The 27,159-nt window shown below is 39.0% G+C and overlaps 1 protein-coding gene across 7 annotated transcripts in view; it reads right to left on the reverse strand.

Annotated features, from left to right (window-relative positions):
• The window catches only part of FBXW11 (F-box and WD repeat domain containing 11), a 145,245-nt gene that overhangs the window by 20,023 nt on the left and 98,063 nt on the right, over window positions 1–27,159 (reverse strand). For all 7 annotated transcript variants that reach the window (XM_024247384.3, XM_024247382.3, XM_054556233.2 and 4 more), the window contains 3 exons: window positions 18,244–18,430; window positions 17,329–17,419; window positions 9,819–9,956 (listed from right to left, as the gene is read on the reverse strand). In XM_024247384.3, coding sequence (XP_024103152.1) covers window positions 9,819–9,956; window positions 17,329–17,419; window positions 18,244–18,430 — 416 coding nt within the window. The remainder of the gene's footprint in view (window positions 1–9,818; window positions 9,957–17,328; window positions 17,420–18,243; window positions 18,431–27,159) is intronic.

The following is a 27,159-nucleotide window of genomic DNA, read 5'->3' on the forward strand; positions in this document are numbered from 1 at the left end:
GAACTGGTCTAACTTCTTACTTAAATGTTTGACAGAATTCACCAGTAACTCATCTGGGCCTGGTGCTGTTTTGGAAGGTAATTAATTATTGACTCAATTTCTTCAACAGATAAAGGCCTATTCAGATTACCTATTTGTTTTTATGTCAACTTTGGAAGACTGTGTCTTTCAGGGAATTAATTCATTTCATATAAATTATCAAATTTGTAAACATGGAGTTGTTCATATTATTTTATTATTCATTTAACGCTCATGAGAACTATAGTGATGTCTCCTCTTTCATTTCAATATGAGGAATCTGAGTCCTTTTTTTTTCTACATTAGCATAGCTAACGTAATTATCAATTTTACTCATCTTTTCAAAGACACATCTTTTGGTTTCCTTACCTATTTCTATTGATTTCCTGTTATTAATTTCATTGATCTCTGCCCTAATTTTCATTAACTCTTTTATTCTGCTTACTACGGATTTAAACTGTTCTTTTTCTAGTTTCCTAAGGTGGAAGCTTAGATGACTGATTTTTAGTCTTTCTTCTTTTCTAATATATGCACTCAATACTATAAAATTCTAAGCTTTCACTGCATCCCACAGATTTTGATAACTTGGGCTTTCATTTTCATTTAGTTACACGCACCCACACATGCACACATGTGCACACACACACAGGGAAGGAAGAGGGAGAGAAAGTCTCACACTGTCACTCAGGCTGAAATACAGTGACACAATCACAGCCTACTGCAGCCTTTGACCTCCCGGGCTCAGGTGATCCTCCCACCTCAGCCTCTTGAGTAGCTGGGACTACAGACGCATGCCACAATGCCCAGCTAATGTTTTTTGATTTTTTTGTAGAGACAGGGTCTCCCTATGTTGCCCAGGCTTGTCTCAAACTTCTGGGCTCAAGCAATCCTCCCACCTCAGCCTCCCAAAGTGTAGGGATTACAGACGTGAACCACTGTGCCCAGCCTCAAAATATTTTTAAAATTTCTCTTGAGATTTCTTCTTTGATCCATGTGCTATTTAGAATTATGTTATTTAATCTTAAAGTATTTAGGAATTTTTCCAGCTTCTTTTTGTTACTGATTTCTAGTTTATATCCACTGTGGTATGATTGGACATTATATTAATTTCTAGCCTTTCTTTTTTTATTGATTTTTTTAATTTTTTTTTTTTATTTTTCCATAAGCTATTGTACAGGTGGTATTTCGTTACCTAAGTTCTTTGGTGGTGATTTGTGAGATTCTGGTGCACTCATCACCCAAGCAGTATACACTGCACCATATTTGTAGTCTTCTATCCCTCGCCCCCCTCCCACTCGTCCCTCCAAGTCTCCAAAGTCCAATGCATCATTCTTATGCCTTTGCGTCCTCATAGCTTAGCTCTTACACAACAGTGAGAACATACAATGTTTGGTTTTCCATTCCTGAGTTACTTTGCTTAGAATAACAGTCTCCAATCTCATCCAAGTCACCGCAAATGCTGTTAATTCATTCCTTTATATGGCTGCATAGTATTCCATCATATATATATCAGTCACAGTTTCTTTATCCACTCGTTGAGTGATGGGCATTTGGGTTGGTTCCACAATTTTGCAATTGTGAATTGTGCTGCTATAAACATGCATGTGCAAATGTCTTTTTTAAATAATGACTTCTTTTCCTCTGGGTAGATACCCAGTAGTGGGATTGCTGGATCAAATGGTAGTTCTACTTTTCGTTCTTTAAGAAATCTCCCCACCCCACAACAGGCCCCAGTGTGGGGAGGCGGGAGGGATAGCATTAGGAGACATACCTAACGTTAAATGACGAGTTAATGGGTGCAGCACACCAACATGGCACATGTATACATATTTAACAAACCTGCACATTGTGCACATGTACCCTAAAACTTAAAGTATAATAAAAAAAAAAGAAAGAAAGAAAAAGAAATCTCCACACTGTTTTCCATAGCTGCTGTACTAGTTTACATTCCCACCAGCAGTGTAGAAGTGTTCCCTGTTCACCATATCCATGCCAGCATCTACTGTTTTTTGATTTTTTTATTATGGCCATTCTTGCAGGAGGTGGTATCACATTGTGGTTTTGATTTGCATTTCTCTGATCATTTTATCATGTTTGTCGGGCATTTTTTCCTGTGTTCAGCATTTTTTCATATGTGTGTTGACTATTTTGTATATCTTCTTTTGAGAATTGTCTGTTCATGTCCTTAGCCCACTTTTTGATGCGATTGTTTGTTTTTTTCTTGTTGATTTGTTTGAGTTCATTGTGTTTTTCTCTTGTTGATTTGTTTGAATTCATTGTAGATTCTGGATATTAGTCCTTTGTCAGATGTATAGATTGTGAAGATTTTCTCCCACTCTGTGGGCTGTTTACTCTGCTAACTGTTCCTTGTGCTGTGCAAAAGCTCTTTAGTTTAATTAGGTCCCAGCTATTTATCTTTGTTTTTGTAGTATTTGCTTTTGGTTCTTGGTTATGAAATCCTTGCCTAAGCCAATGTCTAGAAGGGTTTTTCCAATGTTATCTCCTAGAATTTTTATAGTTTCAGGTCTTAGGTTTAAAGTCCTTAATCCATATTGAGTTGATTTTTGTATAAGGTGAGAGATGAGGATCCAGTTTCATTCTCCTGTATGTGGCTTGCCAATCATCCCAGTACTATTTGTTGAAAAGGGTGTCCTTTCCCCACTTTTATATTTTTGTTTGCTTTATCAAAGATCAGTTGGCTGTAAGTATTTGGGTTTATTTCTGGGTTCTCTATTCTGTTCCATTGGTCTATATCCCTATTTTTGTACCAGTACCATGCTGTTTTGGTGACTATAGCACTATAGTATAGTTTGAAATCAGGTAGTGTGATGCCTCCAGATTTATTCTTTTTGCTTAGTCTTGCTTTGGCTACATGGGCTCTTTTTTGGTTCCAAGTGAATTTTAGAATTGTTTTATCTAATTCTGTGAAGAATGAGAAAGGAATGGGGTTATGTCCTTTCCTGGTTTTGGTATTAGGTGGTATTTTGGCGGGGATTGCATTGAATTTGTAGATTGCTTTTGGCAGTATGGTTATTTTCACAATATTGATTCTATCCATCCATGAGCATGGGATGTGTTTCCATTTGTTCATGTCATCCATGAATTCTTTCAGCAGTGTTTTGTAGTTTTCCTTGTAGAGGTCTTTTGACTCCTTGATTAGGTATATTCCTAAGTACGTTATTTTTTTGCAGCTATTGTAAAAGAGGTTGAGTTCTTGATGTGATTCTCCTCTTGGTTACTGTTGGTTTATAGAAGAGCTATTGATTTGTATACATTAATCAAAACGAAATCCTATAAACAGGCCTTCAAGAAGGGAAGCGTTCTATAGTTCCATGACTAGGTCTGAGTCTTTTAGTGAGCCTCTACCTCTAGACTTCACAAGTACTTCTCAGTTCTTCCTCACCCCTTTATGCGTGACCAAATGGATGAGAGGGCTGGAGTTGTATATTTCCCTTCCCCAGGTCAGTCAGGTTCTATAAAATCTCAGCACTTCTGGCTCTGGCTAAGCAGTTTCTATTGAAGGTAGACCTTATCAAGAAGTACAGAATAACCTAGTATAGTTTAAAAAGTTTCTTTTCCCTTCCCGCTGCTGGAAACACAAGGAGATTTTTCTGGGATAATCACTGAGAGAATCTGGTAGAGCTCTTGCAGGTAAAACTCACAAAAGTGTGGTGGGGAGCCCTGATGACTGGGTCCTCCTCAGTTTTTATTTCTCAGACTTGTCCCACACTGAGCCTCCAGCAATTTTTCAATTACAGTTCAGGTTACCCTACCCAGGCACTGGTTCTCCCGGACGTTTCTGCTCCAGTGAGTTATGATTCTCTGTATTTGCCTATCTCTCCAATTTGTGGGGCAGCAGCTTCTCCTGTGACCTCACTTCTCTTATGAATCTAAGTAGAATGGTTGATTTTTCAGTTTGTTCAGATTTTTACTTGTTGTCAGGAGAAGTAGTAACTTCTTACGTACCAAACCCACTCCCTTCTTTTAATCTTTCCAGTGTTCCCAAGTTATCAATATTGTTGATATTTAATGGGAGATGAGAATGTTTTCAAAGATTGAACTATTAAAAATAGACTCTGTGCACCTATTTCTTGACATGTACAATACCATCATAATTTGTAGTGACTCTACAGTTTACTGCAAGTGGACAAGATTTTATAAATGATGTAGACACTGAAATATAATATCTACAATAGCAAAGCCTGCTTTTAATTTCTGACCTAATGGAACCTGAGTTATTTTTAAAGTGATTAGTGATCAAGGATTGGTGCAGAATAGGGCAAAAAAAAGGTTTCCAACCACTGGTCTAGATAATCTCTTCAAAGCGTACTTCTGCTCTACTATTCTGTCTTATTAAGTCAAATGGATGTGCCACAATTAAGAGAATTCTTTAGAAAACACATCTAGTGTAAATGAATTCCAAGCCCACAGCCAGACTATGCTTTGACAAAGTTGTTATAAACCATTCTTAACTATTCCTTAAAGGAAAACTACCAGTATTATTGCAGCACTATTCACAATAGCAAAGACTTGGAACCAACCCAAATGTCCAACAATGATAGACTGGATTAAGAAAATGGAATACTATGCAGCCATAAAAAATGATGAGTTCATGTCCTTTGTAGGGACATGGATGAAGCTGGAAACCATCATTCTCAGCAAACTATCGCAAGGACAAAAAACCAAACACCGCATGTTCTCACTCATAGGTGGGAATTGAACAATGAGAACACATGGACACAGGAAGGGGAACATCACACAGCGGGGCCTGTTGTGGGGTTGGGGGAGGCGGGAGGGATAGCATTAGGAGATATACCTAATGTTAAATGAAGAGTTAATGGGTGCAGCACACCAACATGGCACATGTATACATATGTAACAAACCTGCACGTTGTGCACATGTACCGTAAAACTTAAAGTATAATAAAAAATAATAATAAAATAAAATGATAAATTGATAGAAAAAAAAAGAAAAACTACCAGTATTAAATCGTAGCATATGTCACACTTTCTAGAGTATATTGGTAGCCACAGGTTAGGGCTATCAAGTATACATAAAAATAGAGTTCTGTGGGCCAGGAGCAGTGGCTTACACCTGTAATCTCAGCACTTTGGTAGGCCGAGGCAGGAGGATCATTTGAGGTCAAGAGTTTGAGACCAGCCTGGCCAGCATAGCGAAACCTCATCTCTACTAAAAACACAAAAAATTAGCCAGGCCTGGTGGCAGGCACCTGTAGTCCCAGCTACTCAGGAGGCTGAGGGAAGAGAATCGCTCACTTGAACCCAGGAGGTAGAGGTTGCAGTGAGCCGAAATCATGCCACTGCACTCCAGCCAGGGCGACAGAGCGAGACTGTCTCAAAAAATAAGAAAAAAAAAAATTAAAAATAGAGTTTCGTGGTCAAATAAGTTTTGGAACTTGGGAAATACTGAGTGTCTGTCTCTATTGTAGGCATTCTCAGAGCCTTTATATGCTACTGTATCCTGTGAATTTCTAAGCTGGAGACACAGCATGCAGTGTTATCTAAACTTCCTTGGAGGGCATTATTCTCTGCCTAGAATGCCTGCTAACATCCTCTAGATTCACATCCACAGAATATCTTTTGGCAAACACTGCCATACATATAGGAAACCAACAGAACAGTTTCTTATATTCTATAATTCAGAGTGCGTTTGACCTAGGTAGCTGAATTACTAAAATTCCACTATTTCACTTTTTAAAAAACAAACAAAAAATAAAAACTTAAAAAAAAAAAAGCAGAAAAGCTTTATTTCACCCAAAGTAGAACAATAACAGAAAACAGTGCCAAGATGGAGAAAGCCCACTACAATCTATCTCTTCAGTTGATTATAACTAAAAACTTCTGATAAGAACTCTGAAAAGTAAGGGGAAAGAGGGGACAACAGGTAGATGTGGCAAGGGGTCAAAATGTGAACAAACAATCTGCATGGGGGTGAATTTGCCATTATTTTTCTTTGTTGTTTTCTGTTTTCTTTCTTTTCTTTTATTTTTTATGGAGACAGAGTCTTGCTCTGAATTGCAGTGGTGTGATCCTGGCTCACTGCAACCTCTACCTCCTGGGTTCAAGCAATTCTCATGCCTCAGCCTCTCGAGTAGCTGGGATTACAGGTGCCCACCACAACGCCCAGCTAATTTTTTGCATTTTTAGTAGAGACGGGGTTTCACCATGTTGGCCAGGCTGGTCTTGAACTCCTGGCCTCAAGTGGTCCACCCGCCTCAGCCTCCCAAAGTGCTGGGATTACAGGCATGAGCCACCATCCCCGGCTTTTTCTCTTTTCTTCCTATTGTGGCTTTTGCTCAAAGGCAGGCCCTGACCAGGAAGCTATACAGTGAAATAGCAAAACATGCAGCTAAAATTCTGAAAGAAATCCCTCTTTCTAGGCAGAGAGGCTGGAAAAAAGAGATCCCTAGGGGTTTCTTTTCTCTCTTCTCTCACAGGGCTCATGGCTCCAGTCATGACAACACATTGCAGAACAATGGAAAAGATAAAAAAATTCCAAGAGTGACCCAATTTTTCTGGCCAGAGGAAAAGGAAAAAAGTGTCCTTATGGGCTGAAGAGACTTAGGGAAATCCAAGAGGAAAGAACTGGAAATAAAAGAACCCAAACACCACATGACTTGGGCTTACCCTTGAGCTGTATATGCACAGAACAGACTGAACCAGCACAGCAAAGGCTGCCTCAATGAGCTGATATTTAAAGCATTGCTGAAGCCTCAGATTAACCTCTAAGTAGTGAAAGCCCATGACAGACCCAAAGTGGCATATGGCAAAGGCTCTGAACAGTGCAAAAGAGATTAGAGCCATCCCCCCAACCCCTCTGATGATGTCATGACAGAACTTGTGTTCTGAACCCAACTAAGTTGACTAACTGCTTAAAAACACACTTACCCAAAAACATTGTCCAGAGGATTATAACAGGACCCACAGTCTTTACAACATAATATCCACAATGCCCAAAATACTAGTTTAAATTACCTGGCATACAAAAATCAAGAAAGATGAATAATCTCAGGGGACTGGACAATCAACAGATGTCAAGCTGGAGGTTACCCAGATGCTGACATGGTTAAAGATGTTAAGCACCTACTCTAACTGTACTCCACAGGATAAAGATAAACGTGTTTGAGGTAAATAAAAAAGAGAGAATTCTCAGCAGAGAAATAGAAACTGTAAAATATCATACCTGAAATTAAAAACTCACTTGATGGGGCGGAGGGTAACAGGAGAATAGAGATGAAGAGATGAAAAATTCAGTCAACTTGAAGATAGGCCAATAGAAATTATCCAGAAATGGGACGAACAAAGATTGAAAACAATGTGGAACAATATCAAAAGATCTAGTATTTATTTATGTGATTAGAGTCTCAGAAGGAAAGAAGAAATTGGTACAGAAAAAAATATTTGAAAAAATAATGGCTGAAGACTTCTGAAATGTAATGAATGAAAGACGTAAATTTACAGATTCACGAAGCTCAGAGAAAGGCTTCTTGGATATAATATCGAAAGCATGATCCATAAAAGAAGAAACTGGTAAGTTGCACTTCATCAAAATTAAAATCTTCTGTCAAGTACAGTGGCTCACGCCTGTAATCTCAGCACTTTGGGAGGCCAAGGTAGGCAGATCACCCGAGGCCAGGAGTTCCAGACCAGCCTGGTCAACATGATGAAACCCCGTCTCCACTAAAAATACAAAAATTAGCTGGGCGTGGTGGCTCACGCCTGTAGTCCCAGCTATTTGGGAGGCTAAGGCACAAGTATTGCTTGAACCCAGGAGGTGGAGGTTGCAGTGAGCCGAGATCATGCCACTGCACTCCAGCCTGGGTGACAGAGTGAGACTCCATCTCAAAAAAAAAAAAAAAAAAAATTAAAATCTTTTGCTCCGTTAAAGAGATCATTAAGAAAATGAGAAAATGAAAAGACGGCCAGGCGTGGTGGTTTACACGCCTGTAATCGGGGCACTCTGGGAGGCCAGGACAGGTGGATCACCTGAAGTCGAGAGTTTGAGACCAGCCTGGCCAACATGGAGAAACCCTGTCTCTAATAAAAATACAAAAAAGTAGCCGGGCCGGGCATGGTAGCTCATGCCTATAATCCCAGCTACTCGGGAGGCTAAGGCAGGATAATTGCTCAAATGCGGGAGGCGGAGGTCGCAGTGAGCTGAGATCGTGCTATTGCACTCTAGCCCAGGCAAGGGTAAAACTCCATCTCAAAAAAAAATTTTTTTTAATAAAAAGAAAATGAAAAGACAACTAATTGGGAAAAATATATGCAAAACATATCTAGCAAAGGACGTATCTAGACTACATAAAGAACTCTAAAAACTCAGTAATAAAAAAACAAAGAACCCATTTTAAAAATGGGTAAAAGATCTGAAAAGAAACTTCACCAGAGAATACAGAAATGGCAGGTAAGCACATAAAAAGATGCTCACTATCATCACTGGGGAAATGTGAATTTAAAGCAAAATGAGGTATGTTCACATACCTATTAGAATGGCTAATATAAAAAAAAACCTGAGATGATCAAGGGCTGACAAGGATACAGAACAAAAGCAACTCTCAGGCCGGGTGTGGTGGCTGCTCACGCCCGTAATCCCAGCACTTTGGGGCAGGCGCATCACTTGAGGTCAGGAGCTCAAGACCAGCCTGAGCAACATGGCAAAACACCATCTCTACTAAAAACAAAAAAATTAGCTGGGAGTGGTGCCACATGTCTGTAGTCCCAGCTACTCAGGAGGCTGAGGTAGGATGGCAGGAGAATTCCTTGAACCCAGGAGGCAGGTGACAGAGAGAGACTCCGTCTCAAAAAAAAACAACTCTCATCACTGTTGATGGGAATGTGAAATGGTACAGGCACTTTGGAGAACAGCTGGGCAGTTTCTTAGCAGGTGAAACATACACTTACCATATGAGCCAGTAACCCCACTCCTCAGTTTTCACCCAATGAACTAAAAACTTATGTTCCCCAAAAAACCTACAGGTATATAATTATGGTGGCTTTATTCATAATTGTCAGAAACTGGAAACAACACAAACATCCTTCAACAGGTGAATGGGTAAGCACAGGAAAGAGGCAGAAAAGCCCAGGATAAGAAACAGGCAGGACAAGGGAATTGGGGGAATGAGAGAGCTGCTCCATATCGTGATTTTTGTAACAGTTATACATGTCTGTGTGTTTATCAAAACCCACAGAATTATACAACAAAAGAGCAAACTTCCCTGTTTGTAAGTTATAGTGTTTTTTACAAAGTTTAAAAAACTCAATGTTTTCTTAAATATGAGGACATAAGATACAAACAATGTAAAATAAAATCAGATCGGATCAGCCATCAAACAGATTAAACATGGAGAAATAATCCAGTTTATCTACTACTGAAAAGTTAATGAAAACAATATAAGTTGCTCTATCATTCTGTGGTATTATTATTTGAGTCCTTCTCAGGAACCATAAAAGGTAACAGCTTTGGTTTATAAACTACCAATCCCAGCTGGCAAAGTAATCAAGAGCCCTGTGATACTGGGATATTTTCTATTTACACCTAATACAGAATATAGAATGTGAATGTGCCTAGAGAAGGATAAGAAGTGAGACAATCCAGGGTCTTGTATTAGTTTCGGGGAAATGCTCTGGCTCTAGTTCTTTAGAACTACACTGAGAGCTGCCAAGATTGAGTGGAAGAGATAAAAACCAATCTAGAGTAAATGGAAAGATTGTCACATCTAGTGTCTAACACATAGCCATGATTCTAAAAATAATACATTAAAAATTCAGTCATTCACCTTAATAGAATTATCTCGTAGGCCACTGATAATTTTTTCATCGTCGTACTGTAAACAGTAGACACCTTTACTATTTTCAGAGCGGCACTGAATCCTCTGCAAGTTGTGTCGTCCACACCGCCAGTTAGATTCTATAGTCTAGGGAAAAAAGGAGGCAAGAGATGAGTTTTTGTGCATCAACTTATTCTATTAGGTTTCAGACTTTGGTGTTGCTTCCAGAAACAGCATACCACCGATACCCCGATCTTGGTTTGCATAACTGTCTGTGGATAGGATCATGCTCTTTTCCAAGTAAGACATTAACCCAACAATGTTTTTTCTTAAACTTACCCTGCCCATTTGGCAACTGTCATAGGATTTCCAATGAGTTTTGGACTGGGCTTGAAAAAACTGGCCTAGACAGAATTCAGTATGTTTAAAGAATGCCGTTTGCACCCAAAACATGCAAATAAATAGTAACTCATCGGGTCGTTCCCTAATGCCAATTAAAAAACCATCATTAAGCATATATTGACAATCTACATATCCAAACAAAGCATTGTCTTGATCACTGAGGAAAGATAGTGAGCAACTACTATAAGCCAACTACATAGGAAGAATTTTATTTATCATTTTTAACCTTCCTAATGTTTCTGTAGAGTAAAAATGGTGCATTTTAGCCCTGGATTCTTATTCCTCTTATCATTCATGCAACATTTGCTGAGACGTTAATATATTCCACGTACTGTGCTAGGCACTGAGGATAAAAAGATCAACAGGAGACATACTGCATTCAGGGAGGCAACACTCCAATATCTAGGCCCATGGTGTCTGGATCCAGAGAGACACTAAACTAAGTTTATTTGGTTAAATGATCCATACAATAACCTTGGAAGGAAGGAAGTACTTATTATTTCCTTTTTACAAACAAGAAAACAGAGTTTAATTTGCCTGCAGCCACAAAATCAGTAATCGGACTAGCTAGAAATCACACTCAGTTCTTTCTGACTCCAAACCCATGCTTTTGCTACTAACATATTCAATGCCTACAAAGCAGGATGGGCCTGCCTCTTGAGGCAGTGCACACAGAACGTAAGATCAGTAACAATTCCAAAAGTGCCAATGAGTGATAAAAATTCTAAGTGCTGCAGGACTTAAGGGAGATAATGAGCTCTATAGCCTGAGACACTGGGACAAGTTTAGTGAAGAAGTAGGTCATACCCAGAGCACCAGAAGACCTAAACTCTGATAGTAGATATAAGTGATTTTTTTAAGGCTCAAAAGATACAATGTCTCTACTAAGAGTAACTAAAGTCTGAATTCCTGATCCTTGAAATTAGGGGACAACAAGGATTTCAATAACCTGTTACACTTCAGTTCAGGATATAGTTTCTCTCTGAGTAGCTAATTATTTCTGTACAGCTAAAAGTCTAATTATTTGCTTTGTTGACGAAAGGAGTACTTAATTACTGGCTCTGCTGACATCTAACAAACTGTATTTCTTATTTTGAAGATAGTATCCTTCTGTGCACTCTAAAATGTTAAAATTTACTGAAAGCTATGTGCCAGACACTATGCTTTTCTAACACTATACCACTCACTTTATATGTTTTGTAGCTAATTTAATCATAACTCTGAAGCAGGAATCATTGTTCGCATTTTATAGAAAAGGAAATGGAGGGCTGGAGATATCGATACACGTATACTTAAAAAGTGATTATTTCCATCATTTGTGGCCCCAGTGCTCAGCAAGAGTCCTGGAAATACGGTATCTTCCCTCAAGGAGCTCCCATACACATCCGTGAGGGCAGGATGGCATATTTCCCATGCTCAGGAGATGCAAGGAGGTGCCATGGAGATGCCAGGAGAGGGGAAGTACTCATTTGTCCATCTGCCACCAAATCAGAACTTCCTAGCCTGGGTCATCATCTCTAGTGACTTGGTAAAATATACAAAAGCACACTTCAAAACCAAAAAGAAAAAAAAAAAAAAACTAACCCAACCATCTCTGCTACCTCTATCAAAGTAGACAACAGATCTGTCCGGATAAGCAACTTTTTAAAAAGAGGTCCAGAATACAGGCATTTCTTAAGCAGAACTCAACGCATGGAATCATTTAGAGAAACAACGTATTTTTAGATAGTGACTGTGCCATCTCAGCATGCTAAGCACTCCAGGAAAATGCTGATTTAGTAGGCAGATGTACTGGTAACAAGTCTAATTTGTGGCCAGTGACTCTTGGCAGTAGTTACCAATGTTCACGTTACACCCTCTGGGAGCCCACAGAGTTGCTACAGAATGTATGATGTCATATGAACCCAAAGTATTACAGAGATGAATACATAATATGTCTTTACATATATGTCAGGTGTTATCAAGCTGTTCTTAGGTTTAAGAGGTATACAATTGCTTTAAAATGACACTGAAGCAGTAAGTAGCTTTGTTATGCTCTATATTTCAATGACTAGAAAAAGCACATTTACTACCGCATGAGAGTCTGAGGGGGAAACAATTATTTTAATTTAAAAGAGGGGGTGGGGGGAATCTCTATACCAAAAAGAATTTCCTCCATGCTCTCCCGCTGCTCTAAAATGTTTCCTAGAAGTGGGTGATGTGGTTACAATCTTTAACTGTACCCAAAACCCTGAAGACGCAGCAGAGAAGACTATACAGAGGAGCCAGGGTCTGGTACATACTCAGCCTGTGATACATCAGTCCCCTGAGATGTCTGGACAGAGGACGACAACAACATTAAAGTGTGGGCTATACCCTCTATCCCCAACCCTCAAGTAAGAGCTAGGGAACAGGACCTCTCAAAAGCTCTGCTAGATACCAGACTTTCATTCTAAGTTGAACAGAAGTTAGCAAATGGCTTAGCTTCTCAATACTTATAAAAAGCCTACTTTTCTCAAATAAGTTTCTGCATTTTAAAAGAAATAGTTTGTCAACCAATTCTTGATGTGTCATTTTACAAAGTCCTCGCCTAGGCCTGTTTTAGAATCATTAGTTTCTTGAATCCCAAAGTGTAGCTTGCTTTGAAAAGCCACGAAAGAGACACGGAGCCAGATCAGGGAGTTGATTGCTTTGCTGCACACCAACCCTGGGTAAATCCTCTTCTCAATTCCCAAGGCCACCTGCACAAGAAAGTAGCACTTCCTGTCAACTATGCCGGCCTAAAAAACTACCCCCATGATGTCTGACAACCTTGACTCTTACTTGAATGCTTATAAGCCAGGTCTTTTTTTTTAGAAAAACCAGACCTTTAAAACTGGCAGGTAGCCCACTGTGGTAGAAAATACCTAGGTCAAGTAGTAACTTTGGCAAAGGACTCGCTGCTGTAAAGATGGGAAGAGTAATATCTACTCCCTCAAAACCACTGTAAGGTTCAAATGAGATTATGTATGTAACTTCTCATTATGGTGCCAGCAAACGGTAGCAGTTATGTTCTTCTTCAGTTGTTGAAAACATTAACCAAAAAAAAGTGGGCGGCAACAAATACACATATTCTCACAAAGTTGCCAGAAATTGTTGTCTCAGTCTAGCCTGATATTTAATGCTAATAAGCCTGAGCCTTCCCTAACCATTCCCAGGAAGAGGCTCAGCTTTCAAATGGAATCCAACCATTACCTTAATGCCAGCAGCAGGAAGAGAGGTCATACACAGGTGCACTCTTTATGTGGATACCTATCATTTCACTTAGCCATCATGTGGTATGGCTACTGTACAGGAATATTTCATGTTTTTGAGAACTTGTAAAATCCCCTTACCCTGCGCAAATTTTCAAAATACTGGGAAAGTAGCCATGATACACAGAGTATACAGCGGCATTTAAATTGGCAATAGAGTGAAAACAGATGTCTGAGTATGGAGGAATAACATTATTTTTAGAAGCCTAAACACAACTGGGTGGGTGGGCAAGTTTTGACATTTTCTGGTCAGGACAATGTTAATATCAGGTTTGCAAACCACAAAAAAGCTCCCCACTTTCCCTGAATAAAATGTGGCTTATTAAAAGGTGTGATACAATACACCATCATTTTCCCAGTGGTCTGTCCAAGAAGAGCACTCCAAAGGCGTTAATGCAATGAATGAAGAGAGGAAGAAGGTAGATTACTTGGAGGAGTTTGTCACTACTCAAATGGCAAAAGAGAAAAATCCAAGTTCAGAATACCAGAACTCTAGGGCTGTTGTAACAACTCCCATCTCTCTGTTAATAGACAATTGAGGGCACGCTAGAGTGAAAGCAGCATGGGCTTTGAAGTAAGAATCTCAGCTTTGACAATTTGAGGATTAAATTAAATCACTTGTAGCAAAGTATCTAGCAGTCAGCCCACCATTAATGGTAACAACAATAATAATAACAGCAATAACTAAGACTCTAGACAGCAAAGGAGAATATGGCTGCTTCTTTTAGGAGTGAGCCTCAGGTTTTCTAGGAATTCTTTCTCAATTCAGAGGCCCTCTAAACCCTCTCTATGTGTGGCAAGAACACCCAGGCGAGATGAGCCTTTGCAGAAAGCTTACAATACTTTTATTTATTCTCCCCAGACTCCATTTCTCACATCCTCATTTCCTGAATAACAGGAGTTGGCCGCACTAAGCCAGGTTCTCTATTTTCCCTTAAAATTAAGCCAGTTTTCGGTGGGTCAATGTAGAAGGGCAGATTCAGAGATGAACATTTCCTTTCTCCTCATCAGAGCCAAATCTGGGAACATACAGATTACAGGAGCTGGCACATAAGCCAAGCTGTCGAGGTGGAGGAAGAAGGAAAAAAAGAAAAAGGTGTTGTGAACTGGCAACCTTGCAAAGTCTAAGGGAAACAACACAAGAGACTCTGAAGCTATGTACAGGCAACTGGGGAAGGAGCGGGGACATAAACAGCCACTTGACATTCCAAGTGTCATTTATCTTTCTGCAGTGTGCTTAAAACCCTATTACTTTCCTATAACTGGACTAAAACAGGGCCCCACTAATCAGATCTTAACTCATACCCTTTTTTCAACAAACAGTCAAGGACACTGAGTATTCACACAATTAGAGAAAGAGGCAAAGACAACCTTGAAATTCAGCAGGCATAAAACATGCCTCTTTCTCCCTCACTTCCTGAATTTTCCACTCTGAAAATGACAAACAACAACTCTCAGCCTGGATAGAGCTAGACAGACCTCAGTTAAAAGCCCATCCCATCTCTTCTACTTAACTATGCAGCAAGTCCTAAAACTCCTTTTAGTCTCAGTTTCCCCTTATTATAAAGATAATAACATGCACCTTGTTGTAAGAATAAAAAACAATAATCTGTGTAAATCACCCAACATGGTTTGATATATGCAAGGACTCGAAGTGGGTATTTGTAATTATTATAGTCTGCTTGTGAGGATTTCATACCAGTCATATGGACAGAGCCAAGCCCATGAGAGTCTCTCATTTGACCCATGGATCACTGGAAGAACTCTCTACATCTAACTCTATATATTCTGTTTTATTCCAGACAGAACAAAACACACTCCCAAAATGGGAGTAAAAAAATCTATTTTGAGGTGGTAGCAGTGGTCTATTGTTAAAAACTCGTATTAAGGGTAGAAGGGTATATGGTTGATCACAGACTCTCAATTACCCACTAGCTGTGTGATCCTGACTAAACTGTTTAAACTTTTTAACCTTCTAAGGTTTCCTCAAATTTAAATAAGTACTTGGCCTACCTTTCAGGTTTTGTCCAAAATGTTAAAAGAGAAAATGCATTATAAAGTAGTTAACAAAGTATCTGGCATAAGTAAATGCTATTAGTGGTACACTACTTTTATGATTATTACTAGTAGCGCATATATCAAAGTATAAACACCATCCCTTACATCAAGAGGTCTAGCCCACAAAAATCTGGAGAAGACTTTTGTGGCCAACCAGTGGGTTTTTCCAAACCACACTTTAAGAACCACTGAGTAGACCACCATGATGTAGAGGCGGTGTCGCACAGGGTTTTCCCACAGAGCTGTTTCCCCTCACACCTGCCTCCTCTCCTGCTTTAAACTATCATTTCAGCCTGAAGAAGTGATGATGGCAGGTGGTGGCACATACTGTCATGCCACGGAATACTGAATTCACATTGTGAATTCTAAGCAGTCATGAGGATTCAATAAAATAATCTATGTTGCCACATCTTCAACCTGATCAGAGTTCTTCCAAGGTTCCTGTTTGTTCATAATTAACTTTAAACATCATTCTTTTCAAAGAATTTTTTTGATAAAATTATTCAAAGAAGTCTGGAAATAACTTTGTAAATAGTTGCCCCTCATCAACGGAAAAAAAAAACAGAGGGTAATGTAGTTTATAAGATGTGTACATAAGAAATGCCTTAGTACAACTACCTGGGATAAGAGACAGCCCCATCTCCCCTACAATACACACACATCAACATAAGATTAAAGTTAACACCATGTCTCAGCCACTAGCACTGCAGGGGCAACTTATTCTAAGTTTGGAACTGCCAATGGTCAATTAATTCTTAAACTTTATGATTTATCTAGTGAAAGTTTTTATTTAACCTCCTTAAAGGGTTACTTTATAGATCATTTCAGAGAGGAGAATATTCAAGACAGTTTGTGCTTTAAATAATGATATTCCAGTCACATTCAGATTTAAAATTAATGGAATGATTCCATTATTCACATCTGCCTGGAAGAGGGGAGGGGTCCGAAAAAGCACATGTTTCTCCGTTAATGAATTCTGGCACAATAACTTTTATGTCTATCACCTGGGGGAGAGGATTACTTCACATTTGGGAAACTGAGTACAACTTTATGGGTGATATTGCATTGCCTAGCAAAGGCTAAACTTTTCTGCCAAGGAGGAAACAGTGAAGTAACCAAGACCTGCCAAGAACACATGTGAAAGAGTTAATGAGAAATGCCTGTGCATGTCTTTCCTGGTTCAAGGAAAAAGGCTAAAATAGTAAAACTGAACTAATTAGAACACATGAACGATATCAAACATCTCCAATGTTTCTCATCAAGTTTACAGAGTTTTACTGGTCTAGTGAAGTTACGCTCAAATCCAAAATGGTCCAGGAGCATAATTTGCCCTATAAAATCCACTTAACTATTGCTTAGAATGATATGAGTCATGTTTATGAAAAACTATGAGTAATGTACAGAGAAAACTTGAAATGTGCCTTCTCTAGTTCTCTAGAGATGGCTCAAAAATGTAAAACGATGCTTACTTTAAAAAACGGGGCCTTGGATTTTGGAAAATTTATCAGATTAGAATAAAAAGGTGATTTTAGATTAAGGTTTGAATTAACTGGCAGCCTTGCAGAAGCATTTCATGTTTTAGAAAAGTTAGATATTCTTTGCAAAAGACATTATTTTCTCTGAAGAATAGCTGCAGATTATATACATGACACATTTACTCCAAAAGCTCAACTTTTAAAACAAATTATTAGTTCTACGATTTTAGAACAAAAGAACACTCTAAGGCAACATAAAAAGTTGAGAACAAGAAACAAAGAGCCCATAAAACAGATAAATCATAAAGTTACCTCTATATCCTGGATAATCTTTGGGTATAATGACCTATAAAATGAATTTGGAGGGCCATCTGTGGGTCTGTTTTTAAACAGGTACTGATCCCTGGCAAATAAAAACAAACAGATATTACATTTTTGCACATAAAAGGGTGAATTTTATCTAAACATCGTGCTGACAAAGATATATCTTTCATGTCTTTTAACTTGCATTGAGTTTTAACAGTTCAAAAGCAGGATTTCTGACAAATTTACATGTTACAGACAAGTTTAGCTCAATTCACAGCTCTCTAACAAAATCCTGATCTTGTTTTCTGAGTACTAATATATAACAATCTAGCCTTTCATTCCATAGAGTTTAATAAAAAGTGCTAATGTAGCTTTGTGAAAAATCTAACTTAGTACACATCAAACTTCCTCCCATAAGGAAAATACAGCCCTATATGCACCTCTGTCTGTAGCTCTCTCTTTCTCTTTGCTAACTGGGCCATACAGCATAGAGCTAGCTGTAAAGCTGCATCAGAGTTACCAGTTTTCTCTGAAAAATCCTATCACTGTTATTACTTCCTCAACCAGCAGTAATAACAAACAACAAAATGGCACTACCTGACTTTCTCATATTTTTGTCATATCTATATTTTGGTAATGGTATCATCACCTAAGCAAAATGTGAAGGAAAAAACATAAATACATAGCTTTGAAAAGCCAAATCCCATTCAAACTATGTAATACAGTTAATAAAGGAAATACACATTTCAGAGGGAGAAATTTTAACAGCTTTAACTTTTTCTTCCAACTTTTGACCACTCATTTTCCCCCCTTTTTAAAAATAGGCCAGCACATTTGCAAGTATAATTGCATTTTTGAGTAATCAAGCTGACTCTATGTCAATGAAATTTTTTCAAGGGAACAAGCAACCCAAGTACTTACCACCCTCTTCTTTCTGAAAGTCCTTTCCATAGGGGATCAGTGCGTACCATTCGTTCAATCAGCTTCTTCCAAAGCATTCCTTCTGAGATCACTCGCTGCCATTCTTTACATACCAGCTCTGCTGCACACAGAGACCTGGCATCCAGGTACGAAAGAATGTTTTCTGCTATGTGATCTAAGCCTTGCTCTACAAAACAGAAAAGGGAATGAAGGAATGGGAAGAGAGATAGAAAGGTACCAGCCATCATTTCCTTAAAGATAAGAGGAATAAAGAAATCCTGAACCAAGTAAAATATTTTAGTCATATCAAAAGTTCTACAGATACTCAAATCCATGAGTACATAAACATATACACTTCTTTTTGGTTCTGATTTTTTACGATAAAACAATTGATAGCAACTCTTCTCTGTGTGTAAAAACTGACCTTGGACAGTTCTGTATTTGTCAAATATTATGATAAGACTTTTCATTTTCTTTTATATAACTCTCACAGCAATCCTATGGGGCAATGACGCCCCAAATTTGACAGATGAAGCACAGAGAGGTAAAGAACTGAAGATTTTACACTCCCTTGGCTTTACTACTGGAACTCAGATTTCTTGCTTCAAAGTTTGTGTTCATTCCCATCTTACTCACTGTCTCTCATAACAAATCATATCCCCATTAATCCATACCCGGTGTGAATCCCTGGGAGGTCAGAAGACAAAAAAGACAAAACACCGACTCATCTTGAGAAACTTACGAAAAGTTAAATGGCAATCCAAGAATTAAAGTCGATTGTGCTTAAATGTATTTTTGTCAATCTTTTCATCTCCCTTTCGTGAGTATCCATTTTCTGTTCCTAAACAGATGGGGACAATCCTCAAAAGCAACAGCCCCTTGTCTACAAATCCTAGAATCTTAGAGGTCATTGGCTTCAACCTCCCATGATACAAGGATACTCTCAAAGAAAACCACTTTCAGCCTCTGCCTGACATTCACAATGGGAAGATGATCAACATGGCCACCACTGCTGCCACCTGTAAACTCCCATCCTGTGGCGGTAAGTATGTCTTCTATAGTTGCAAGAAATAAAGCTTCTCCCCAAGCTTATTCTGTGTAGGGACAAGAACACAGAACTTATCATCAGAAAATTCCCATTTCAAGTCCCAGGTTCACCACTTACTAGTTCTATGACATGAAACAAACACTGAAACATCCCTGTGCCTTGAATTTTTGTGCCCTAACATACAAAATGGTAATCACCAGTAACAACTGTCCTTTCTTACACTGTCTGTATCAAATTCAACAGTTTTACAAAAACATTTTATAGACAATAAAGCACTCTACAAGGTTAATATCTGTTCTCTTTTCTCAAAATAATTAGAAGTAGTATAATAGCACTAAACTTGGTTGTTGAAAGGCCAGATGTAGGTAAATTATTAAACTTTCAGAGTCTCAGTTTCCTCATCTGTATAAGATTAGGATAATAATCTCTACTTGATTCTGAAAATATCAAAATGAGATGATGCATGAAAAATGCTTTACAAACTAAAGTTCCTTCAATTCTAAGAATGACTATTATTATACCATTGGTTATAAGTTCCAGGTCCTTCATATACCAAAATTCTCTTACTCTGGACTAGATCAAAGACCCAAGCTATGGTCTAAGAATAAAGACTACACTGGGACCACTGTCCTTTCCTGCATGTCATTTATATTACAGTTAATGTGGTCAAAGGCTGCACTGCCTTCATCTGATAGTCATATCACAGAAGACACCTAAGATGGCAGTAAGTTAGAATAAAATCCCAGGCCTCTCCCCCAAAAACATCTATTAAAACAATTTTCCCGAATGCTCTATTTGTACAGCTAGTTGGAAAGGTGGGGGGCAGCTTTGTGCGGTTTATATTTATCCCTACTATAATTCACCTTCAAAGCTTTGTCTGACCCATCCATTTCAGTTTCTAGAATTCTGATTTTTGTCACACCCAGAAGAGTGGGTATTCCACACCAGACCTGCATGATGGGCTAAAGTACTAAGGCAAACATGTTAAACCATGTTGGCAAACATGTTAAACGGGTCAGAACCAAGGACAGCACCCATGACACTAGCTATTAGTACCTATTATTATAATATTTCCCTCCAAGCTAACACTGATGCACTCATCAATATGCCCAGGGCACCCACACTGCGCCATCCGGTCTGTAGTCATCTATATGTGCCATTGCCCAGCCCATATCTCTCTATTCTGTCCTCAGAAGCATTTGGAAAAACCAGCTGATGATGATACTACCATCTATTTACATCATTCTTCAGACCTACCTACTAGCCTGGTAACTTTATCCAAAAAGGAAATAAGGTGAGTATGGTATGGCTGCTTTCATGTTCCCGTGCTGCAGTTTACTACACTAGCTGCTTGGTTACCCTTTTAAACATACCTAGTTCATGTTCATTATAGAAAATTTATAAAGTATAGATGAGCAAAAATTTTTAAATCCCTAAACCCCATTTCCCAGAGATGGGAACCACTTTTCACATTCTGTATACACCCTTCTAGGTTTACACAACCATACACAATCTTTTCAGAGGCTGATTAGCCTTTGAAACTCATCTAAGAATTCTGCTAAAGTACAACATCAAATTTAATAGCTAAATCCCCCAAAAACACCTTCTCCAATTCTTAAAACCAGGAGGTCTGCTCATCAATCATCTCTGGTGCTATCATGCAAGACTACCATGTGCAACTGTACAAGCTGTACAGGGCACAATTGTACCCAATAGTTCTGCATACTGGTTTTCAGTTACTTCACAATGTTCTACAATTTGAAAAATCACAACCACAGGTTTTGCCACTATCCAGGCATACAATGTATTTAGGCCTGCTTGTTTATAGGAGCTATGTGATTGCTAAATATCTTCATATCTTTCTCAAATACAACTTTGCTAACCTTTGTTTTAAAGCCATTATTCTTGGGTTGGGGGGTGGTGGGATTAGGTTAATGGGAGTGAAAATATGTTGTTTCTTTCTATTATCACTATACTATCTATTCTAAGCACACTATCCCTTCATTCTTTATAATCTTGCTCCAAATAGTTAATTATTTTGTTTTCAACTCTTTCAATTTACTTCAACATTTTGGACAATTTTACATTATTTGGAGTTTGGTCTTCTCGGTACCATTCTTAAAGGTTTCACAGGGACTCACTCTATCACCCAAGTAGGAGTACAGTGGCACAATCATGGCTCACTGCCACCTCAAACTCCTGGGTTCAAGCAATCCTCCCACCTCAACCTCCCAAGTAACTAAGACTACAGGCACATGCCCCCACACCCAGCTAATTTTTTTATCATTTGTAGAGATGAGGTCTCACTATATTGCCCGGGATGGTCTCCAACTCCTGGGCTCAAGCAATCCTCCTGCCTTGGCCTTGAAAGTGCTGGGATTACATGCGTGAGCCACTGCGCCTGGCTGCCTTTCTTCCATCTTCTATGTTTACTTAAAATCAGGGAAATCCAAGGATAATCACATGGGGTTCTACTTGTGCCTCTCCATCACTAGGACTGACAAATTATTCATCAGAATTTCAAACTGCAGAATCCATCAGCCTTCTTTTATCATATTTTCGTTCAGTCTCTAGCCGTGGACTAACAGACTTAGCTCTTTCAATCTTTCTAAGGCTGGGGTACTTATCTATCTTCCTTTTCTGGTTTCTACACTTAATATTAGAACATAGCTATTTACAGTGTCTCACTCTGTTGCCCAGGCTGGAGTGCAGTGACATGATCATGGCTCACTACAGCCTTGACCTTCCAGAATCAAGTGATCCTCCTGCCTCAGCCTCCCTAGTAGCTGAGACTACAAGTGTGCACTACCATGCCAGGCTAATGTTTTTTAAAAAAATTTTTAGTAGAGACAGGATCTCACTATGTTGCCCAGGCTGAGAACACAGCCATGTTTAAAGTAATATAAACTTCACATCATTAACCCAAATCCTCCTAATTGGTTATAAACACATCTCAAACTAATTCCCCTCTAGAACCCTCTGCTCTCTGACAGGTGAAACAAACGGCAAGACAAGGATGCATTAGGGGCTGCATGGTGGCTCACACTTGTAATCCTAGAACTTTGGGAGGCCGAGATGGGCGGATCGCTTGAGTCCAGGAGTTTGAGACCGGCCTGGCCAACATGGCAAAACTCCATCTCTACTAAATATACAAAAATTAGCCATGGTGGTACACGCCTGTAATCCCAGCTACTTGGGAGGATGAGGCACGAGAATCACTTGAACCTAGGAGGTGGAGGTTGCAGTAAGTGGAGATCACGCCACTGCACTCTAGCCTGGGTTACAGTGCAAGACTCTGTCTTTTTTAAAAAAAAATAAAAAGAATGCATTAGGTACTCGCCTTTTCAAACCTCAAAGGCTGCAACATCCCCATCATCTGTGATGGGAAAGCAGCACCCAAACCTTAAACCTATTGGGTGGTCTATAAGCCTGTGTGGTTGTATCTGACTCAACTCAGGGTTACTGATTTTCAAAACAACAGCAACAAGAAAAGATTCCCCCAATCTTCTCCTGACCTACAAAATCAGAATCTCTAGACGGTAAGGCCCAGGAATCTGGACTTTTTTTTTTTTTTTTTTTAATGGAGACAGATTCTCACTCTTGTCGCCAGTATGGAGTGCAGCGGTGGGATCTCAGCTCACTGCAACCTCCAGCTCCTGGGTTCAAGCGATTCTCCTGCCTCAGCCTCCCAAGTAGCTGGGACTACAGGCACACACCACCATGTCCAGCTAATTTTTGTATTTTTAGTACAGACGGGGTTTCACCATGTTGGCCAGGATAGTCTCGATCTCTTGACCTCATGATCCGCCCAACTTGGCCTCCCAAAGTGCTGGGATTACAGGTGTGAGCCACCGTGCCCAGCCAGGAATCTGTATTTTTAAGAAGTGCCACTAGATAATGCTGAAATATTGGGAACTATTGGTTTATAGCAATGATATCCCTTTTAGTCCTCTTTGATTCCCCCATCAATTGCTCACAACTAGGCTATCAATGAGTTTTTACAGAAATAAATCCCTTACTAATACTTCTTTCTTCCTCTTTCAAATGCCATCACTCCAATTAAGCAACATCTCAGTGATATCTATGAGATTTGACCTATTTCCTTTGTCTGATACTTTCAATGCATTTCCTCCTTCTATGAGGCAGCATGTTTTAGTCTTGTGAAAAACACACTGCCTGAAAGTCAGATAAACTAGGTTGAATCTCAGTGCTGTCAACTGCTAGTTGTGTGACCTTAAGCAGATCAGTTTTCCTTTTAGGATCTCAGTCTTCCATAATATCAGAATGATATTAAATGTCTGAAATAAATTACATCGTATAATCTTCACAATAATCTTCTGAGATAGGTATTCTACATACCCTCATTTTACATAGAGGGAATCTCACAGTCTTGTTGCAAAAGTTAATAAGACAGCATACGTAAGGAGCTGGGTAAATAAGAAGTTTACCCAAGAAATATCAGTCTTTGTTCTCCTCTCCCCCAAATCCTCTCAGCAGATATCAATGGACAAGGCCGATACACAATATTCTTCTCGTTACCTTCTGCAGAAAAAATACTACGCATCTCCTCCAGCAAAAAGCTAAGCCCCCTTCTATTTTCTTGGTATAAGTCTCATGGCCCCTTAAATGTTTTGAGAAGAACAGGAATCACACAATCTCTATTCAGGTACCTTAGAGTGGCCACCCTCAGGAGCCATGCAGAGCATGTAACTTTCTGGTTTCAAGCCTATTCAGGACAAAGAGGTTACTGAATAAGACGGTCCATTTGCCTGGGCTAAAAAGTGCTTTGAGGTGTTAAAACTAGCATTTTCTGAAGTACCTATGTCTGGCTCTCATTACTCTATCATGCTGAGACTCCCCCATCTCTCACCACCACCCCCTCTTCCTAAGGCAACAAGAGGACACATTACAGCCTCAGAAAATTGAGGCCATAATACTTCGCACACAGTGCTGAAGACATGCTGCTGTTGCTAATTACAGGAACCAGATGAAAGTCTGGAAAAACTTCAATAATAAATTAAAACAATTAAAAGGCACAAATTTCAAAGCTCAATATGTAAATAACACTGTATCAAAATGAAACTCAAATGTCAATTAAATGCCCTTGACTACAACCAGTTTTAACACAGCTGCTTAGATCATACAATTACAGAAACTTTTATTATTTTAGAAATGCATTTCAAAGAGCAGCTGCAAAGAAACTTCCTTTCCCACCCACCCGTGCTATCCCTTCCCCCTCCCTAGTCACAAAGCTAGTTGTAAAATCTGAAGTTCTAAACGTTTTAAAAGAAAACAATGCAATTGCTAACAGCAACAGTCCCTCAACGGATGCCTTTCACTTGGAAAACACCAACCTAAGGTTTCAGACAGAAATGAAGTGAAAAGAAGCTCAGGTCACAAAGTCTAACATCTTTTTTCCATAAAACACCCAGGAAACAAAACAACAAAGTGACACACACCTATATGATGTCAGAATGAATCAATTTGGAAATCAGTGGGTAAATAATTAAAATTTTCTAGCAATAAATCTGACTACCTCTGGACAAGCAGGTGTTTCCTGCCTCTCTGGGCTTTTTTTTAAGCTGCCATCCTCAGAGTACCCAATAGATGCCAGGCATATTATAATATATTATCATTAATCCTCACAATACCCATAAAGTATTACTATTATTCCCACACAGATGAGGAAACTGAGGCTCCAAAAAGTGGAACCACACAGCTGTAAAGTGTAAGGGCTAGGATTCAAACCAAGGGCCTGTGTGACTCCAGCACCCATGCTTTTTCCTGTCATGCTGCTCTGGCAGTGTACCCAACCTAAAGCTTCATCTATGCTCTGTTTCTTCCACATCTCCTAGGACCTTTAATCTAATCTCTGTCACATTTATGGTCCATAATGGCTTATCATCCTTTCTTGGGGATAAGACAATTGAATAAACCAGGGCCAGAAAGCCAAGTGTTTCAAAACTCTTAATTGCTTAGACACCTCAACAAACAGATCACCAATGCTTATCATCCTTTTTGAAGTACAATCTGTCCCTGCTTTACATGGTATGAATTTTCCCATTAACAACAGTTCTTACAAACCGCAAACTCAGCCTGCAAAAATTGACATTGCAGACTAAACATTTACTATGATTTTTAGAAAGGCATATCATAATTATCACTTTTTCCACTGAGCCAAAAGGAGCCAGAGACCACAAACATTTTCCATTTTCCCTATACTGACAGGTATGATATTCACAGCAAGCATTTAAAAGCTAAAATTATAATTTTTACAGAATTAATGGTTTTCACAATCAAATGAAGTCGTAAGTTGACTGTTAATTTCAATAGTGTAAAACCTCAAACTCAAGATGATGTACAGTAAAAATGAAACACCAAACTAGTATAATAAGTTGCTCCACACATTATTAAATCTAAGTATGAACATGGACACGGACCTGTTTCTCCTGTGATGCTCTTAAGGCAGAGTCTGTGTTAAGGAACTAATGCCATGTTTAATCTAGGTCTACTAGATACTAACTAACACAATCAACTTGGCCAGCTTGTCCTCAGCTATTAGATTCATATGTATGATATATACTGACATATGTATATATGTTCAGATCAAGTCCTGTTAAAACAAATAGCATTTTAACTAAAGTATTTCCATTTCCCAGCCAATGGTCCATTCATTTCATGTAGTATTCAATACCACAAAATTCCACTTTAACAGAGATATGGACAATGCCTTAACATTCGCTGTAATGAAAACTGAATTGTATGCAATTATACTAACCATATTTATATACATAACACATGTTCATCTGTTCTGCTTCTTCTCCAAGGCTGTATACTCCCTAAGAGATGGGGTTGCCTCTGAACTATACTCTGAAAAATCAAGAGAATTTCAACAGTGCCACCTTGTGGCTACTCTGCAAATATAAGGTGAGTTCCCTGGCACTCTAAGACGTTTGAGAAGCAAATTACAGGGAAGAAAATAAAACCAAAACGGTGGAAGACAAACAATAAATTGAATTGCTTGAGAAAAATGAAGGCATCCTCTCCTCAGTTAAAATCACTTATGAGGGATAAATACAATCACCAACTTAAAAAGCGACTCTGTCTTTTCTTGGTGTGAGATGCAGCCTGTTTCCACAGGTTTCTGGGTTTGAGTTCTGTACATATAGAGAAGCTGCATCATATGTACACGCCTCATCTTACTTCCATTCCCCTGTAATTCTCTCTCACGCAATCAAAAGCATGTCTCCATCTCCCCCTCCCTGGATCCCTCCCTCATCATTAAAAGTGAGAATTATTGAACTGAGTTGTAATCCTTACATTCAGTACTTGGGGCCAATTTAAGAAATTTTCCTTAGCCTTTGTACTAATTTTTGAACCAACCCCTACCATCATTCACGTCACCACCACTATAATCAAGATGTGTGATTCTGGGCATCTCACCCAATTAACTTCTCCTTGGCTTCCTAATCTACACAATGAAAAACAGGACTAAGTGATGGCTAAGATCCCCTTCAGCAATTAAATAGTATGATTCTAGAAACAGAGGATTTACGTTTTGCTTTTCTAGAGATTCTAATGGAAGAAATGAGCAAGTCATGCTACATTTCAGCATAAAAAGAACGGCAGTGTCAAATTTTTCTAAGCTAACTCTCAAATATCCTTACAACTCCCATTGTAGAAGGTAAACTTACATGTTTTGGAAGAGAGATTAGAAATCAGAAGCTGGTTTATCAATTTGCAGCCTCAGGTTTCAGGCCTCAGGCCTGAGCCCGGGTCTTGTTTGCTGTGGAAGTACTTAGAACACAGAGTCCTAATGTTCTATAAATCACAGATAGGCTAAGGGAGGAGCTACTCTTTAAGAAGCT

Source organism: Pongo abelii, chromosome 4 (genome assembly GCF_028885655.2).
Source record: "Pongo abelii isolate AG06213 chromosome 4, NHGRI_mPonAbe1-v2.0_pri, whole genome shotgun sequence".
In the NCBI taxonomy this organism is placed as follows: Eukaryota; Metazoa; Chordata; class Mammalia; order Primates; family Hominidae; genus Pongo; species Pongo abelii.